Source organism: Ylistrum balloti, unplaced genomic scaffold (genome assembly GCF_031769215.1).
Source record: "Ylistrum balloti isolate Yb309-2 unplaced genomic scaffold, AGI_CSIRO_Ybal_v1 Utg370342, whole genome shotgun sequence".
Lineage (NCBI taxonomy): Eukaryota > Metazoa > Mollusca > Bivalvia > Pectinida > Pectinidae > Ylistrum > Ylistrum balloti.
Genome location: NW_026782246.1, coordinates 287423 through 306125, shown reverse-complemented (window position 1 = coordinate 306125; position 18703 = coordinate 287423). Strand labels below are relative to the sequence as shown.

The 18703-nt window shown below is 35.7% G+C and overlaps 1 protein-coding gene across 3 annotated transcripts in view; it reads left to right on the top strand.

Annotated features, from left to right (window-relative positions):
- Nucleotides 1-18503, top strand: part of LOC132553632 (E3 ubiquitin-protein ligase TRIM56-like) — a 72589-nt gene extending 54086 nt beyond the window's left edge. For 2 of the 3 annotated variants that reach the window (XM_060217890.1, XM_060217891.1), the window contains one exon: nucleotides 16061-18503. In XM_060217890.1, coding sequence (XP_060073873.1) covers nucleotides 16100-18220 — 2121 coding nt within the window. In that variant the 5' untranslated portion in view covers nucleotides 16061-16099 and the 3' untranslated portion in view covers nucleotides 18221-18503. Of the gene's footprint in view, nucleotides 1-11128; nucleotides 11178-16060 lie in introns of those variants that run through there. The other variant, XM_060217892.1, reaches the window with a different exon arrangement.
- The last annotated feature ends 200 nt before the right edge of the window (nucleotides 18504-18703 follow it).

Genomic DNA, 18703 nt, shown 5'->3' with positions numbered 1-18703 from the left:
AGCATTCTTCACTATCATTGCTAAACGAAATATTTGACCCCCAACCCCACCCTCATCCCACCCTCCTTAATTTCTATGAAAGCCGCTACTTGTTTAAGACCGATTTGTTAATGATACACAATGTTTGTAAAAACACACACTCCGACTTCCAATCAAAGTCAAATGTTTTCATGAATGCTGTAAAGGTTACATATCAATACACTTTTAAAGATACGCTTATGTAAGAAATTTCAATATATACATTTACAAAATTTCAATATATAGTCGTAATATTTGGATGTAAGATTATGTTATTTCTATATAAATTGATAAAATTGCAATACAAACATATATTAAACATCAAAATATATTTCTGTCCATACCTCTGGTCACGTGATGAATTGGATAACCCATTTTATAGCTAATCTATATTTTATGAAGTACGTGCAGAATTCATTACTGTTGTTTAACTTCACAGTGAAAGACCTATTAATTCTTGGGATATATTGTCTGTTTTTAGTACTGATGATTAAAAAACTATCATCAGCTTATGTTAATGAATCATCTGAGTGCAGGTCACGGGTACAACAAACAACTAGTCATTGCTGGTAGTTACTGATCACACGTACTACGCATCAAACACGATTATAAAAAACACAATATCAAGGAATAAGTCCACCTAACATTTCTACCAGTGGTGCCTATTGTCTAAGTAACTTCCTTAGATGAAACGGTTTGGACTTAAATTGAGTTCTAAAGCACAATTCAAGATAGCCTATCCTACATTGTTACACATCAGCCCGTATTCTGTTATTCTTTGATGTTGGAACGCGGAAAAGGTAGTAAGCTTGTGCATTCTCTTCCTCCTTTTTATTATTACTTGTTAAAACAGGGCAAATTAAGCAAATTACTGAAGAACCGTATATAAATGTTGTGGGTAACAAGCTCAGAGTCTATCAATGAGCATGTAGACTGTTCCTTAATTCCAGGCATTATTTTCATTTTCCTCCACTAATATAAACTTATTAACTGAAATAAGTGAATGAGGAAAACCTAAAATCCCCATTCATACCTCCTATAGCACCATCCTCTGTGTACGTTTGTGTGTCCTAACTACATTATGTTTAAGCTATTTGAGCTATATATTACAAACGTTTGGGAGATGTTTGAATGTCTTCTCAGGTTTCGTCCATTCTTTTTATTTCCAATTTTACTCCCTTCACATACAAGTTTGTTTTATGTGTCAATTTCATATTTAGTCTTTGTAGTCCGAATTTTCTTGCTTGATCTTAAAACCGAAACGAGCGGATGAATTTCAGTATTTCTCTGGTCTAATTATCCCTGAAGTTTAGCGTTTGGGCCACGCGTACAGTACCCGCCCCTTCCTTCTAATGAAGAGGTTCGGCTGTTTTTTTGGATTAGGCGACACTCTAATTAGCTGATATTCCTTTCTACTGCCTTTAAATACCTTTTCTGCTTTAAAAAAATTCACAAAAAAATCCATGATACGCTTTAGGAAAGTTCCATGTCTTGAAATGGAAGATGCAATAAGAATTGTAGGTACATCTTGTTTTATGGAAAATAATTGTAAATATTCCTCGCAAAAACACACACTCAAAAAAATTATTTATGTTTAAAAACAACTTATAAAGTTAATTAATCAATTAGTATCTCTTACAGGAGGCTTTCCTTTGAACACGGTAATTTCGTTAGTTTTATATCCGTAAAAACCGTCTATCGATGCTTTGTGTTTATTCAAATCAGTTTCTTGCGAGAGGTTTATTTGAATTAACGTTTATCACCGACAATGTCAATCGTTTGCATCGCTGGTAATGATCTAATGCGTTTAGATACATATTGGCTTTCGTGCGTCATACATGAAAAAATATGTTTGTATTTGTTAGATATCAAAAATATCAAGATATCAAGAAAACTTCCTGTCGGATATGGGAACAATGCATGTTGATTTGAAATCGAAACAAAAAAGAATATATAGGAACAAATAATATAAAACCTTGTAGATGAATATTCCCTTTTAAAAGTTATTTCCAGTGCAGAAAAAATGACGCACTAATAAAGATATATGCAGATATTTAACTAACTGCTGTCTTTAAACAATATCAGATCGCTTGGTCCGTTCTATAGCAAACAATTGTGGTCTTTTTCGTTATATCGATTTGAACAGGCAAAGTATGACACAGAGAAATAGGTATAATGAAATACAATATACGTATTTCTGTTCACTTAAGATTTTTAAAGCTTTATATTTTGAAAAAAAACTGTTTTTTTTATTAAATGATATGATATTAAACCTAAAAGAATATATAGCTCTTAAAGTGGCAATCCATTCAATATAAAACAGACATGAATAGTCAGGTAACATTTATAATCCGATACATTAACACCATATCGTCAATTATTTCCGAATGCACGTCATGAACCTCCATCTTAAATGACATGAACTTCCAGAAGAAATCAGAGGAATATATATAATGATATCAGAAGAGATATTTGATTAAAGAATATTAATATATTATGTATCCATAACATACATTAATTCATTATTTTTCTCTACTTTATCTGATTTTAGACTTGTATCTTAATGCGCTGTTTACGTTTGTCTTTAGGACAAACATACCAGTTGTTTTGGGAAAACATTAACGACCATCGAAACCTCCGATCCCTACTCATCCCCCTCCTTCAAGGTCCTTCTTTATAGAGCAGCGAAGAAAGAGGCGTTCTTACCGGCAGATCTATGGAAACGATGGGGTTTAACTGTAGAACTAGAATGGGAGATGTGCTACTACAGAGGCGTGATCGAAGACAAGGCCAGATTACTTCAGGAATGGAGGTTCGGGGAAATTTTCATCAGCTTATTCTATTTCATTAATTGTGTAATTACAATGCATTTGAAGTTTATGATAATTATTCTATATAATTTTTATGTTTAACAAAATTAGGAATTATACGACTCCGAAGTTGCATATTGACATAAAAAGATTTCATTTCATCGTGCATTAAAAGCGAATTATCCCAGTATAATGTGTCTATTTCTATGTAATGGTTTCAGTTTCAAAGATATTCCTCTGTATGAAATTACAAGATTTCATTACCTTGATTAAATTTAAGACGCGCGATTTGTTCATCCGATCAAATGTGTTTTGCCAGAAGTCAATTTTGCAAAACAATTGGAAAAAGCAAGCTGCCAATTGCCCCGATATGAATCAAACCCAGGTCTCCGGCGTGATATGCTACGGCTGCTTTACTATCTAAGCAAATCAGAAACTGTTTTAGACCAATGTATGAAATTCTATTCAGCGCGTTGACATCACTGACACGGCTATATGGTCGATATATGAATTGTATTAACACTATCCGTAGTACCAGTAGATGATGAACAGACAGTACATATGTATGTCTACTACAGAGAGGATTTTTTTCAGATTGTACGTTATTCGGTGTCAGGGTTAGAACAACGTTCACACATGCTATTCGAGAAATACCGTAAGAACCGTTAATGAGAATTGCAGATTAAGAATGGTAAATTACATCATCCAGGGATACGTAGCTAGCCAGATTTCTTGAGATCTTGATTTAGCGCGCATCTAATTCTCTTTTTTATTTCAATATATAAATTCAATTTGACATTTATAGTTTGATTTTTTTATTCGTAATTTAAGCGAAACGGAACAAAGCGTATTTCTGTAAAGTTTCGCAGGTTACATTTCATCTATAAAACTGTTTAATTTCACTTTTCCCTGAAAAACCAACTCTCTACATGTACACACATGTTTCCACCATAAACTTCTGCCCTGTTTTTGTCGTAACATCCCCGAATGCACGTGCATTAACTGTTTTTAAACGTAAAACTTGAAGCGCGAACTGTATCATCAGAAACTCTCGTATATGTCAGAATTAATTCGCTGAATGCATTAATTGACCAGATAAAAAGTTGACTTCCGTTGACCCCTGACAGAAAAGCTTGATACGTATACTACAAGATACGACAATTGAAGCAAATGTTTAACATAACGGTAGTACATATTACTGATCAGATGTCCTAAGGCGAGAGACGTCCTACTTGGAGTCCCAGTCTTGCTTTTGTTGTAAAGCAGTTCTTGAAACTGTATAGCAGAAAACGATGAGAATTTCCTCTAAACACGGTATCGATGCTAAGATGGCGTTTCCGGGCTCCCCACTTTATCGCAGGTGTCAGTCCGTTGAAGAGAGTCCGACCGTAAAACAATTTTGATGCCAGCTTCCTGTGATTTTACACGGGTAACAGTTTAACCACACATAACGGATCTAGTTTCACTTTAAATGTATGAGTAACTGTAGCGAAAAGCCGCAGTAATATTTTAAGAAACGGTTTATTGGTCCAGGTGATAAGAAATTGAACATTCTATCACTTCCGCATCCATTTAGATATAATGCTCTCTTGAATATTTGCATTTATGTTTTGTTTGCGTTTGTTTGTGGGACTCGCTGACGTGCGGATTTGCTTAATTGTTTTCTGTTTATACGCAGAAATTCAACAAAAATGATATATTATCTAGTAGCCACAGTTTGTCCAAAGGATGTACATTGTTTGGGTATCATTGGATTATATCTGTGAGATAGCACTACCATATTGCATTCCTATTTTTTTTTTAAAATGGGACAACAACGGGTAAAATGTCCTTAAATCTCTATCATGATATTTCAACGTGATGGCACTACAAAACTGCTACCCTACCTTTTCGCATTTTCCAGTACAGGACGCAGGGAAAGATTTTTTGATGTCTTCTGTGTAGGGGCTATCATAGAGAGCAAGTGATGAATCAACGTGCAGTATCGGGGTTTTTTCTCCGTCGTCTTTTACTAAGGAAACTTTGAAGAGAAAAACGATAAACCTTCGACGACTGCATTTCATCATTTGGGATCCAGATATTTTCCAGCCATGTGCGTATTCTTTGTAAGCTTAATTTTCCTTTATTTGTAGCCCTTTCGCCAACCCCTCTTTAAAACTGGTTATTGTGAAGATGTTGCATCCTATACATGTTACTTAATTCTGAAAAAGAGTCATCTTGTTTTGATATTTTCATTGATATTTCAGTATGATAGCACTACGAAATCACTTTTCGCCATTTTTCATCTTACTACTAACTCTCCTATCCACCAACTCTTTAATATAGTGTGATTTATCATAAAACAGATGGTGCCATTTCAACAGGTCTTGAACTTACTTATTTCAAGAACATGGAACCCGGAACAAACTACACTAGTCTTAAATAATGCATCTTTGTTGCTATTTGTTTGGTTTGTATTGATCAAGTACTTCATGTATCAACAGCCAAGGTCAATTAAGAACGGTTCTTAGTGTATGCGAGGGATGCATATACGTTGATTACATGTGTTTACGGGATTCTACAATATATTCATATTAGTCGACTTATTAGTGCTGCTACACTGAAGTATATTGTCGAAGACCTCAAGCAGGACATCCCGCCCGGTCACATTTTACTAATAACGGATGTATCAGGCGCTCCACTACGAAGATGCTGCGAAAAACACACAGTTGAATATTACGTTTTAATACAAATTTAGAGTTTAATACAGTAGAATCAAACAATGAATTAAGCTGCATCATATAGTTGCTTCGTCCTTCTAGGACTTGTCAGTGTTGCTAGGCATCAATGATTACCATTTGAAAGAATCTGGTATATCTGGACAAGGGAGAGAACCCAAAGCCTGCATTACACTGACGATAGCTCCAATAAGCAAGACGTGAAACAGTGTCAAGGGTAATATTACGAAGGAAAATGTTTAGAAGAGATAGCAAAAAAAAAAGAACGCAAGTTTTGTCATGCATTGGACTTTTTGAAATTCTACATTACTTTGGTAGAAAATAACTGATATACATCATCTTACATATATATGTAGTACGAATCAATTCTTAGCAATCATATAGCACACTTACCAAATAGACCATTCAAGAAAATATCATATATGTTCTTCATTTACAGAATTTGGTACTTTTGTTGCCTTAAATACTTGCCATATCATGCCGATTGCCAGGTTATATTTGCACCTCTGCTTTTTTGATGTAATAATATTTAAATTAAAGACTATAAGCCTCATTACATATACATGATACGTTTAAAAATGGGGGAAATCAGAATGACATTTCTTTCGTGTTGTACAGGCTAAAAAAGAATGAAAAACGGAGAACAATTCACGTAAATATACGAAGATGAGAGCGACTTGGTCTACTAAGATGTTAACATTTCTAAAGCTATGATCATTAAAGTCCCCTAACCATAGCTTAAACGTGATATTTTGTTTGTATATATATCTTACATTTTCGGCGTGCCACGTGGCGCATCAAGTGTTTACACATCCCTTCCATCCATCTTTAACTTAAAATAATTTCATAGTTGACGGGTGAAAATGGAGATCGGTGGGATCTGGTTGAGGAGGGGTGAAAGGAAAAAAACAATTTAAGTGTTCTGTGTTGATATGACGGATGCTAGTCTTGGTGATGGAAACTCCCATCTGGGTTTTTGTGATGGTTTAACGTAAAACCTTTTCTTTAATGCATCTTCAGTCAAGCATGTTGTCTTCTTATAATTGATTTTGAGTTTGAAAGTTTAGTTCGACATGTTTTCATAAAGTTATTTTTGCATGTAAATTTATATTTGCGACACGCTTACATTCCAATAGGTCACACTGCAGCATTAAGCATCAATCTAAAATATCCAGAGACGGACGCATTACAGCTGTGTTAGTTATATACAGGTGTAGCGTGAAGCTGCTCCACAAAGAAATTCTTCGGATATATTGCAACTACATTCGACGGCAGGCGGTGGGAAGCATGCATCAGATGAGGCTACATCAAGAGAAATCCCAGAGACAGGAACGCCGATCTGGAGCTAAAGTTTTATAAAATGGTGTTTAAATAACATAAAAAGGAAAATTTATAATGCAAATGTTAATTTTATAGATATTTATATGTATTTTGTCTTTTACATAAAATTTATGTAGAAGCGTTTATTGTTATTAAATCTAAGAACGCCAATATATTGACAATAAAGACACGTGAGCTATTGCACGTGCCAGGTTAATTTGTATATTTCGCACGATTTGCACGTTCGTCCTAGAGTACAGAACTACCAGCCTGGGGTAGACCGCGCCATTTATTCCGAGTAATTAAAAGTACATCATCATGCAGTAGTGCATTCCTCCTCTGTGTTATATTCCACTCTAGATATAGTACACATATCAGAATGGTTTTTTTCCCGAAAATCGGTATCTGAATACTATGCGACACTGATACAAATTTGATATTACTGTAAAAAACAATACACGTTTTTATCTTTTGTGGAATTGGTATTAATAGCAGAAATTGCTTGCTTTTTAGTTGAAACATCCAACAAAAACCAGACAGAGCCATATAGATGATGCAATACTTTCTAGTTGGAATGCTGGATTTAAGATAACGTTCTTACATTTTTTATCATGCTAATATTCGAGTGGCTTTCGAAATTTTGAGATGTCAGTAGATATGTAAAAACAACATGTGGACATAATTATATCCCAAACTCAAATTCAATTAAACTTGGACAAAATATGAAGAAAAGAAAGATATGTAGTGAGAAATTACAAGGCGTATGATACCAGGTATTCAGGAAGAGTTAGAGTCTTCTGCTTCATCGACGACACCGGCCAAGTAAATCTTGTTCAATCCAAGTACTTAATGTAATGCCAAGTTCTCAAAGTAGAACAATGTAAACAACAACGGAAGCAAAAGGCTAACAATGAAGTATCAAACACGTCCAGCTTCATATCGCACAAGTAGAATATTTCTCAATGAGATCACTATGGCGACCGTAAATCTTACCTGCATTGTATAATTTTCATGAAGCTGCATCTATTTAAAACATTTATTATGAATTTGACTGTTTGTGAATTGAAAGTCCTTAAAACATTGTTCTACTGTACATAATGATTCATTCTCACATAAATCCGTTGTTCATTTATCTTAAACGAAATCAATATTATGCCTTAAAAATTCACAGACTACCTTTACGAAATCTGTGCAACATCTTTATCTGCGGATAAACTGTTCAACGATCCTATTCTTTGACACAAAGGGAGCCATTTGATCATCAATGAACATTCGATAAGAAAGTTCCACCATCTTAATCCAGGAAAACACTAAGGTACATATACTTTAAACACGGCCTTTGAAAGCTTATCATAAGTAATGGATTAGATGTGAACAGTGATACCCTTAATCGCTTATTGATATAATCTTCTGTCTTTATGTGTCATAGAAAGAAGCTTAATTACTAGTTTTTAGTTGTAGTTTTTATCTTTATAATTGATTTTCCAGTGATAATTTCCAATCCGTAGGTAAAAGAAGATCATTATCGGGCCCTCAACAATATGTTATTGAATCATGTTTACATGTAGATGGTGATAGAATCGCATCTAGTCTAGTAACCGAGAAACCTTTTTTGTTCCGGAAGTTGCCACGTATTTACAACCGGAAGTAGCATGAAAGTTCAAAGCGAGCAGGGTTGGAGTTGCAAGGCGAAGGATTTGGCGGGGGAGGCCGTATCAGCATGTGGATCTCTTTACTTCGTCGTCATACAATATGGTGATAAAACGAGATGTAATGATACAAACCACGTGAACACGAGAGTACTATATTAACAAGCGTGTGAACGACGCAGATTCATTCATAAAACCAATGAATCAGATAACATCATTGTAATGTGTTTTGTCTCCTTTCCAGCTTGATTAAGAAAAGACAAAAGACAAGCGATGTGTCCGTATTCTGTTTTATTATGTTAAGTAAATCCGTACATCAACAAGCAATGCGTATAGGTGAACGTAAATTTATTTCCAACGATATAACGAATCTTCTTAACTGACACGGTGTTCAAAAATTCTAGTGCACCGTCTTATGTATAAAACGTGCATGTATCTTAGAATATTACTTGTACTTTCAGAGTTTGCAGTATTAATGAAATATGTACACATTGATTTTCTAGGGGGATTATAGTGCTTGTGTCGATTTCATCGAAATATCTGCTTGAAAAAGACGTACTTTGTGAGAGTGCCACGAATACGTTAACTTATAATTCAAAAGGAATTCAGAGAAATTTATGTGGAATAATTTGGCGACGATTCCAGTGTTGTTTTCTGTGCAGACGGAATAACGCCTCCGCGAAATACTTAAGTCGTATAGCACTAACTGACAGGTGAGAGATACCAGACGGGATACAAATCCGAACACAACGGGTGGTTTATTGTTTATAGGCTAACTTGGCTCTCAAAACAATATCGCAATCATAACGCACCATGCATTTCATCCCAGGACAAGTCTGTAGCATAGTGTTGCTATTATCCCTTATAAATCATAAGTTTTATTCCAGTTTTCTTTACAGACGAGCGTTCCATTGGTTACACAGAGAATACCGTATCATCCTAGTGTTAATTATTCTTTTAAATGCACGTGTGCATTTTGAGTACTCTATTTTACAATGGCCCCGTAACCCTCCCCGTGAATTACCATCATAAAGTTGGATATAGCGGAAAATCGGTGAGACGTTTGGTTAATGGTATGACGTCATGCTGATTTCTTATAGTGTTCTAAATTGGAGCTCTCTAGGAGTAAAAGGTAAACTACTTAACATCCACATAGCATAGGTGTTCCTCCATTAGGAACTTAGAGGTCACTGAAGGGTGATATGTAAATGCCAAGATCAACTATTCCTTGACATGTTCGCAATCTTCATCTAAAGACTTTCTCACACTGCACTCTGTTCCTTTTTTTCTTATTTTTTCTTGAACACTGCAGTCCAAGGGAAAAACACTGTTAATATTTCATAGTTTAATTGCTCTGTTTGTTTGGAAGTTCACATATTGAGACGCCCGCCAAAAAGAAAATGTGGTATGTTTTTGTCCGTCCTTTCGTCTGCCATAAATTTTGATTTGTCCTCTTTCAAAATGAATTATCGATATGACATAAATGCAATTTGATTTAATTAATTTTTGGAAAAAGTTATTCGTGGTTTTAGCACAATTTCATTTTCTTTATATCTTGAAAATTGCATGTTGATCAGTTCGTTCAAAGTCGTTATTCAAGCCCAAAACCGGATAAAACACTATAGTCAAAACCAGTGGATTTCAAAAAGACCACGTTTCTGAAGCTTCATCGACGATAGCTGTCATGTGGATCTAGATATTTCAAAGTAATGTCTCGTTCTACAAGCGTGAACCGGATTAAAAACAACGAAATCACCAGGTATACAAACGAACATTGAACACATCTAACTTTCGCTCTTTCGTTCTTGCAGATATATGAAAACTACGAAATTTATCGAATTTTATCTAGTACACACTTCCGTGTTTTGATCCTGATTTCCCTTTCGGTCACTTTAAATTCTTCTCTATCGCCATTTATGCTTCAAAGTTAATGCTCTTACGAAACAGCTGTGTGATGCAGTCTAATTCACTGCTTGGCTTTGCTCAATCTTACCCCGAGTTTTATATCGAAAAAACTGTTATTCACATGTGTGTGTTTTGCATACAATCTTTAAATTTTCCAAGGAGATGAGTTCATGATAGCGACCGTAATTTTCCCCTATAGTCCTAGAAATGTATGATTTTGATCAAATGAAAAGCTAAATAAGAAAACAACGACACATAATACAAATGCATATAAGCAAGGCTTTAGGTATCAATGTTATAAATCTTTTGGGTGAAACTTGCCAAGACCATGCTGTAATAATTTCTGGCGTTGTATATTATATAAGATCACTAGTATATTACGTAACGTGTGGCTAGCCGTGGTGTTTTGTTTGATCTTCGTTTTGCAGCAAGCGTCTATGCATTTGTGCAGCATTATATACGAGAAATGCGCAATAAAAATATATCGTATAGACGCAATATATATTTTGTCACTGCCATTTGAATACTGCATAATTCATTTTCATTTCGGTTGTTAGATAATATTGCGTAATAGTTATGTTCTATTACGCTGTTATATAGAAACGTATCTGCGTATTCTGCAAATCAGTTATATTTCGCGTTGGGTTTATTTTTCCCGTTCGATATCGAGTCTTGAAGGATCCAGGTCTCTAATAGCTCATCATTCACGAATTGAAAGTCAGTTCTAGATCAGCGTTCGCGATAACACGTATTAAGAGGTAAGTTCGCGAAATAAAGTACTCGCGAAATCTACGCGGTTTACCTGATATAGTTTTAATAGGCACTTGGCTCAACTCTAACTAATCATCAAATTCATCTTAAGCATGTAAAGGTCATATTGACTTGTGTGTCTTTTGTACATGTTTTGTGGTTGTAAATGACTGACACTGCTGATGGACTTTAAATCTTCGATGTCTGTCGCAATCTGCTTGGTACTTTTAAAAGCATTCGAAACAAGTTCGGGATATATAAAATGCTCATACATTTCATATTATTATGAAAGTGATTACTTAGAGGTTATTGAACCTCTTCAGGTGATTTTGTCCAGTTTGCATGTTCCTCGATCGTCTCTTTCCTATCACCAATTTTGCCATTCAATATCACTGACGAGTCCTAGAGAGGAAGAAAGGAAGAAAATGTATGACGCAGTTTAATACATCATTTGGTTCTATGATATACAAATCTAAATCTGACATGCGACGAAATTATGCCATTGACTCGTAAAATTTTATAGGTTTGTTCAACTAATTGAGATCAACGAAAACAGTTCATCGGAGGCTTGAATTAAAAAAATGTACAGTGAAAAATGAAAAAAAATCAACTAAGAAAAATTATTGCAGTACAAAGCTTGCAATACTGTTGTGTAATTTTACTGTTATATAATACGTTATTCACATGACTGTCACATACTCTGTGAAGACATTTTTGATATAGAATTACATAACATTCTGAATATTGTTACGTTCCGCAAATAAGATGATTAGATAAATATATGAACCATCAATATAATTACATTTAAAATAGATTTGACAACGTGATTGGATCTATATTCAATCGTAAATATTATAATTACAAACATATATTTGACATACGTAAAATATACACTGTAACATAACGTTCCAATGTACAGTTTCAAAATATGTTTTATATTCCAGCGAACCATATTTTGAAATGTTTTTTTCTCAAATTTCGTTCGTTTTTAGAAAAGCTTTATTTAAGTCATCATAATTCAACAGTTCATGGCACATTAAACAAAACAAGTGTTGTTATGATGAGACCGAATCCCTCTTCACCGTCTTGATGCTGGACCAACATCAGCGATTCAGGGTAATGGGAAATGTTAATCCTTTGTATATTAAATACACGGATTACGTTATCTCGTGTCATCGACATGTTTGGGAGAGATTGGCAGGAAGCTCTTGGCTAAAAGAATAACAAACACGCTGTGTCAAAACCGTAGGCGATGGCAGAACGTCAAGCAGAAATACACCTAATCCACACACCAACTTTTTCTTTTATATAAAATCAAGCTATTTCCTCTTGATATATAAATCTTACCTGGCGGGAAGTTTGTGACGAAAGCGGACCACTTTCATAGACATTCGTGACATGTTATTTAAATTTCAATCCTTATTTATCATATGATTTTCTGCTAAACCTCAGTACTTCAATATAATTGATATGCAGTATATAGCTACAGTTATGCTGGAAAACTGACCAATCATTCACGAGATAAATAGCGCGTGGCCGATTGTGACCATCTAAGATAAGGCTGTCTTTTAAAATCCGTTCAGCGTTGAACTTAAATTAACTGTATGATGTATCTACTCAAGTTTTGTATAAAATGGCAAAGAGACCACAAATTAACATTTTTATCTCATATCATATAAAAAAAATATCACAGTAATTTGATAACTTTATGATATTTGTATTATCATTCCATATCCATGGTATCGTGTTTATAATATCAACAAGCGTATTTTTTTCCGTTTAACTCAGACAAGTAATTCTCTAGATATAGGAACATTGTAATAGAAATAGGACGAATGATGGCACACTGTAGGTATGTTCCCTCGGTAGCCCCTAGCTAGGTTTAATTCTAACTTATGGTATCCCTGCTCTATCCAATATGACTTATTATTTCCTCGTCCCCACAGGTGCGTGTTTAACCCCGAGTATTTTTGAGGGGAAAAGCGATTTCTTAATGGATGTCTTAACGAAAAAAAAATCTTAACTGTAGTGGGAGGGAATTCAAAAATAGCGGGTAGGAAGAGGGACATTAGAGATGCATGATGTGTGGGAGAACTAGGGAAATATAATTATGGCAAGGGGTGATATTTCTTAGGGAAGGGAAAACACTATCTAGACTAGGCTCTGTCCCACATGTTAACATTGTTTAGATATAGATGCCTTATACACACTTTCCCGTGTACATCAATCATTTGTCTCTTTCTGGCAGTAAACATAAAGAAAAGTCCTATATGTAGGGCCAATTTCAGGTCATTATTGTGCTAGCCGAAAAAGTCATAGTCTAACACTAAAATAGGAAGGAAGTAGACTTATCAAAAAGAATTCAATAACTGTGTTTTTGTTTGTTTTTATTTTCTTTTTAATTTTTATTTTTTATTTATTTATTTTTTTTGGGGGGGGTGGGGGGGCGAGAGAGGGGAGGGGGGAAGTTAATGACGCAGTGGTAACACAATCGCCTGTCGTGTAGTCGTCCGGGGTTCGATTCCCGGAATGGACGTGAACAGGTTGGGGGTTACCTGTCCGACCACATGGATTTCCCCCACGTGCTCCAGTTTCCTCCAACAAAAAATACACCTCGTGATATATGATTCATCTACCCTTGTGTGTCATATAAAGATGATTTTTCCATAGCCCTCGATAACGAGGCAATTTAGAGATATGCTTCATTTAACACAGACTTGAAGTATTAGTAGTTTTCTATAGGATTTGCTATGCAACTAGGCAGTTCTCGTCTGAGTTCGACAAATTTCTTTCTTCACACTGTCCACTATTTCCTCTGCCAACAGTCGGATGTAATTGTCTTAAATTCAATATACTATGTCATGTTTATACATTTATGTTATAGGCAAAGTATGTCTTTGTGAGACGATAGCGTGTAGTAGTGACAATCAATAGCAATGGTATAGTAAGTGCCACACCAGAGTTTAGATACAATGAGGGACAGTGGTTATATCATTCCGCAATTATATTATATTTAGAATCATTATTTTCTGGATATTAGAGCACTGTAGACTGACTGTCAAACTGTATATACAGTACAGCACAAGACCTTACAATACATTACAGTATGGAACAGTGCAGCACGTTAAAGTATGGTACAATACAATATTACACATTACAGTCCATTACTGTACGGGACGGTACAATACATTACAGTAAAGTCCAGGACAGTACGGTACAGTACAGACCGCTATAATACAGTAATGAATGCTACAGTATGGTAGGTAAAGTACTGTACAGTATGTTACAAATTAATGCACTGTACTTAACTTACATTTTTAACCCTTATTTTTTTAGTTGTTCTAGTTTAAGTTGTATTTCAAACAAAGCAAAAGAGGTATATATAGAGACAATTCAGGTACTTTATGGTCCCTAAATGTAATTAAAAAACAAAGAAGATACCGATATGTCAGCATAGTCTGAATTCAAACTCGGCTCCAATGAAACCATAACGACATATGAACAAATGAAAGATGAACACAACGACTCTTGAAAGGGGTTTGATGATAATACGGTTCAGAGGTGAGTTAGAGTTAAGTGATGAAAAATTCAATTCATATGTAATATAATAAAGAATGCTTCCGATATTGTTAAACATGTATTTGAAAATTTTCACTTACCACTGGTTATATCTTACCATACTTTGAACAACCAGGTATCAGGTGTTACAGAATCGCAAGCGTCTTTTGGTTCATCGACAGCACCCACTATGTATTTTTTTTCCAATCCCAGTAAGTAATTCCACATTCCCAAAATAAAACATCGAGAATATATTTTTGATATTTTACAAAATATATAAACAATATTCATGAAGTACTTGCATACCTTTTTAACAAAATTCCATTCATTCCTTATACTCATCACAACTCTTCTATTCCGTTCACAGATATAGTTTACAAGACATTTACTTATCAAAGGATTCCCTTACAACCGTTGACTTTAGTCTGGGTTCTTTCAAACAGAAAACGACACAATATAATATAAACAAGCCCACGATTCAATCAACACTAGTCTTGTCCATTTAACCGCCTATTCATTATATCACTGTGTGTTCTCAGCACAAAGAACCGAGGTTCGATTAGATCCGAGTTGTAAGGCTCACATATTCGTATTTATATTTAATTTGTCTATGAATTAAATTTTATTTGCTCTCACCTGTTAACTCGAAAATCACGTCTTCTTTGTGTAGCAGTAGAGCATTTAAACGCTTGAATAGCATCACTATTGAAAAGCCTTCAGTGTTCACAGCGACATCTACACTGTTCGTCATTGTCGTAGGGGAGTTTCTATTATGAAGCGTTTACATACGGGTTTGTACATTATTCATAACTAAATCATTTTGACGGTCTCTATGCCTTTTGTATATCACTGTTTATAATATGATGGGTTGTTTTGAACTACAAAATATGAGCAGCCATTTTGTAAAATGAGTGCAGAAACAGTGGTTGATTTTGAATTAATAACGGGGACATATTTATATATTGATCATGGAGGTAAGACTGCCTTTTCTTACTATGTTGATAAACTTACTCATTAGATGATAACTGATATTAACTATTTCAAAAATTTAAAACTATACAAAAGATACCAATAGATTGAATTATTCATTTTTGTTTTGTTTGTTTTTTTTTGTCATCGAGTGACAACAAATTCGGCCCCTGCGCTTGTTATAATTGTGTAAAATATATAAAATGTAGATTACCACAAAAGACAAATAGACTTTTAGTGAAACTAAACATGATTATAATCATGTAGTTGTTACGAGATAAGATATCATTACTTGAGACGATTGGTAACTGGGATTAAGTATTGCTTTCTGAAAGTAAAAGCGACGTTCTTTTTCTACTTGCAGGAAGTTATATTGATTTAGGCAGAACCATCCGACTTGAGAATGGTAGGGCGAAGTACTGAGGACTTTCTGACTTGTCACTTATGTAAGAAATATTACACAGACCCAAGATACCTTCCATGTCTTCACACCCTGTGTAAGAATTGCATCACTCAGGATGTCTACGACAACACTGGTAATTCCGGGAACTATGCGTGTCCGTTGTGTTTTAAACCTGCAGGATTTCCCCAAAGTATTGCTCCACAGAATGTCATTGAAAATCTTCCAGAGAATACGATGGTTTCGGGAATGGTGGACGTAGTTCTGGCGAGAAATTCTATGAAAGTTGCGTGTCAGCCATGTTCAAGAAAGAACAAGTCCGTTAATGCTACTCATTGGTGTCGCTTCTGTAGTGAAACTCTGTGTGACGATTGCACTGGTTTCCACCAGTCGCTGAAGAAGACAATGAGACACCATGTCATGGATCTTGCAACGATGAGGAAGATGTCGATCCGAGACATGATGGCTCCGCCCACTTGCAAATATCATGAAGACGAGGTTCTTATGCTTTACTGTGACGACCACGAAGAGCTTTTGTGCAATATCTGCACTGCGACGCGTCACCGGAAGTGCGGAAGTGTCCGTGATGTCCCGGAAGTCTTGGAAAGCAAACAAAATGGCGTCAAGGCACTACAGGATAGACTAAGCGAACAGACTCGTGGGGCTGAGTATGTTGCAGATGACAGAGAGACGGCAGTCAAGCAGATGGACAACAACATGGCGTCAGTTCTGGATGAAGTAAAATCTCTCAGAAAGAGAATCAACGGCATGCTCGAAAAATGCGAAACGCAACTTGCTACAGAACTGAAAGACATTGGATTGCAAGAAAGAGAGAGGTTAAATGAGCAGGTACGAAATGCACAATCGCTTTTAAGCGCTGCAAGCAACTCCAAAGAAATACTGAAACAATCGAAAGAAAACGGTGGCGACATTCACTTCCTTAACTGGATGAACCAAGTTGAAAATGCTGTAGACGACTTTTCCGTGAGATTTCGAGGTATAAGTACGGACATGTCAAAACGTAATGTAACTTTCATTGCTGACAACAAACTGACCAGTCTGGCACAAAATATAACAAAACTCGGCACAATTCATGTAAACAATCCATCTAGTCCAGTACATTCGAAATCACAAAGATCCAAGGCTTCGTCCGCGAGGTCGAAATCTTTGTCCTCAAGATCCAGCAGCATTGTTTCAGACAGGTTACTCAGGAGGAAAAGCAGAACAAGATCATTGCTAAGAGAGCTCACTCCCTATGCCGATTCAGTCTTTTACGGTGACGACGAAGGAAGAAACTTCCTAAAGTCCCGGAAATCTACTTCACTACGTCCGGTGTTTTCGGCACGGACTCCCTCTGACATTCTTCCCTGCTGGTTAACAGGTATCGCTCAACTAAGTAATGGATTATGGATGTTTGCAGACAAAAACAACAAGAAACTCAAACTCTTTGACTCATACTTCCAGTTCAAATCCGAGAGAATCCTACGAGAAGAGCCGTTTGATGTTGCCTCTATTGGTCATGGTGAATTCGCTGTCACAGTTCCCGATGCTCGGGTGATCGAATTTTTCCTAACCGTCAATGACATTAGTCCGATTCGGACTATAAAGTCTACAGAAAAGTGTCACGGAATTAGCATAGCGTTCGATAAGATTGCAGTCACGTGTTTGACCATGTATCCTCCTGCCGTGAGGGTCCTGATGAAGGATGGTACTCTACTGCATCATATTGCCCCGGAGGATGGTTTTCGCCCCCTGCTTCTGAAACCCCTATATGTCACTTGGGATAGTGGCGGGAGATTTCTGTACGTTTCTGACACACAAAAAGACCGTGTGGTGTGTTTGGACGCGTCCAAAACCATGAAATTTGAGTACCGACATTCTTGTCTTGCGTCACCCCGGGGAATAGCCCGTGGGGAAGGGGACACGTTTTACATTTGTGGGTGGGGCACGGATAATATACAGCATATCGACAGCCGTGGTGTGCTTATTCATGAACAACTTCAGCGTCATGACGGCGTGATGGGTCCACAAGCAGTGAACATGTCGAACGACAACGAACAGCTTGTGGTGACACTTGACCCGAACAGCTGTAACAGTGACGTCATATTTGTATTTAACACATAAAAACGGTGAATTGTGATTACTTCCTTGTTGATCCAATTAACAGAATTTGTTGTTATTTAGACGGATTCACAAACAATGAAATACGTTGGAATTATCCAGAAATTAGTTTTTAGAAAAAAAAATATTCGTTGTCTTTTACGCCATAAACACATATACTTGCAGACAATTTGCTTATTTTGGAAATTTTGAGCAAATATTACAAAAACGTTGCTATTTAATATTACTACTATTTTATTCGGTGCATCAGTTGAATTTATATATTCACAATAAACTGTAGAATGTACAGTGTGTTTGTTCATGTCATTTACCTTGACATATATACAATAAATCTACTTCGATGATACAGGAGACAGGTAGGTAAAATCTTGCAGTTTCAATATAATTTTAGTATATCTATATTTCCTGTGTGTATTCTCTATTTTGCCTTACCAACAAAACTAACGTTTACACTTCAGTAAAAGTCAAATAGGACAATCATGCAAA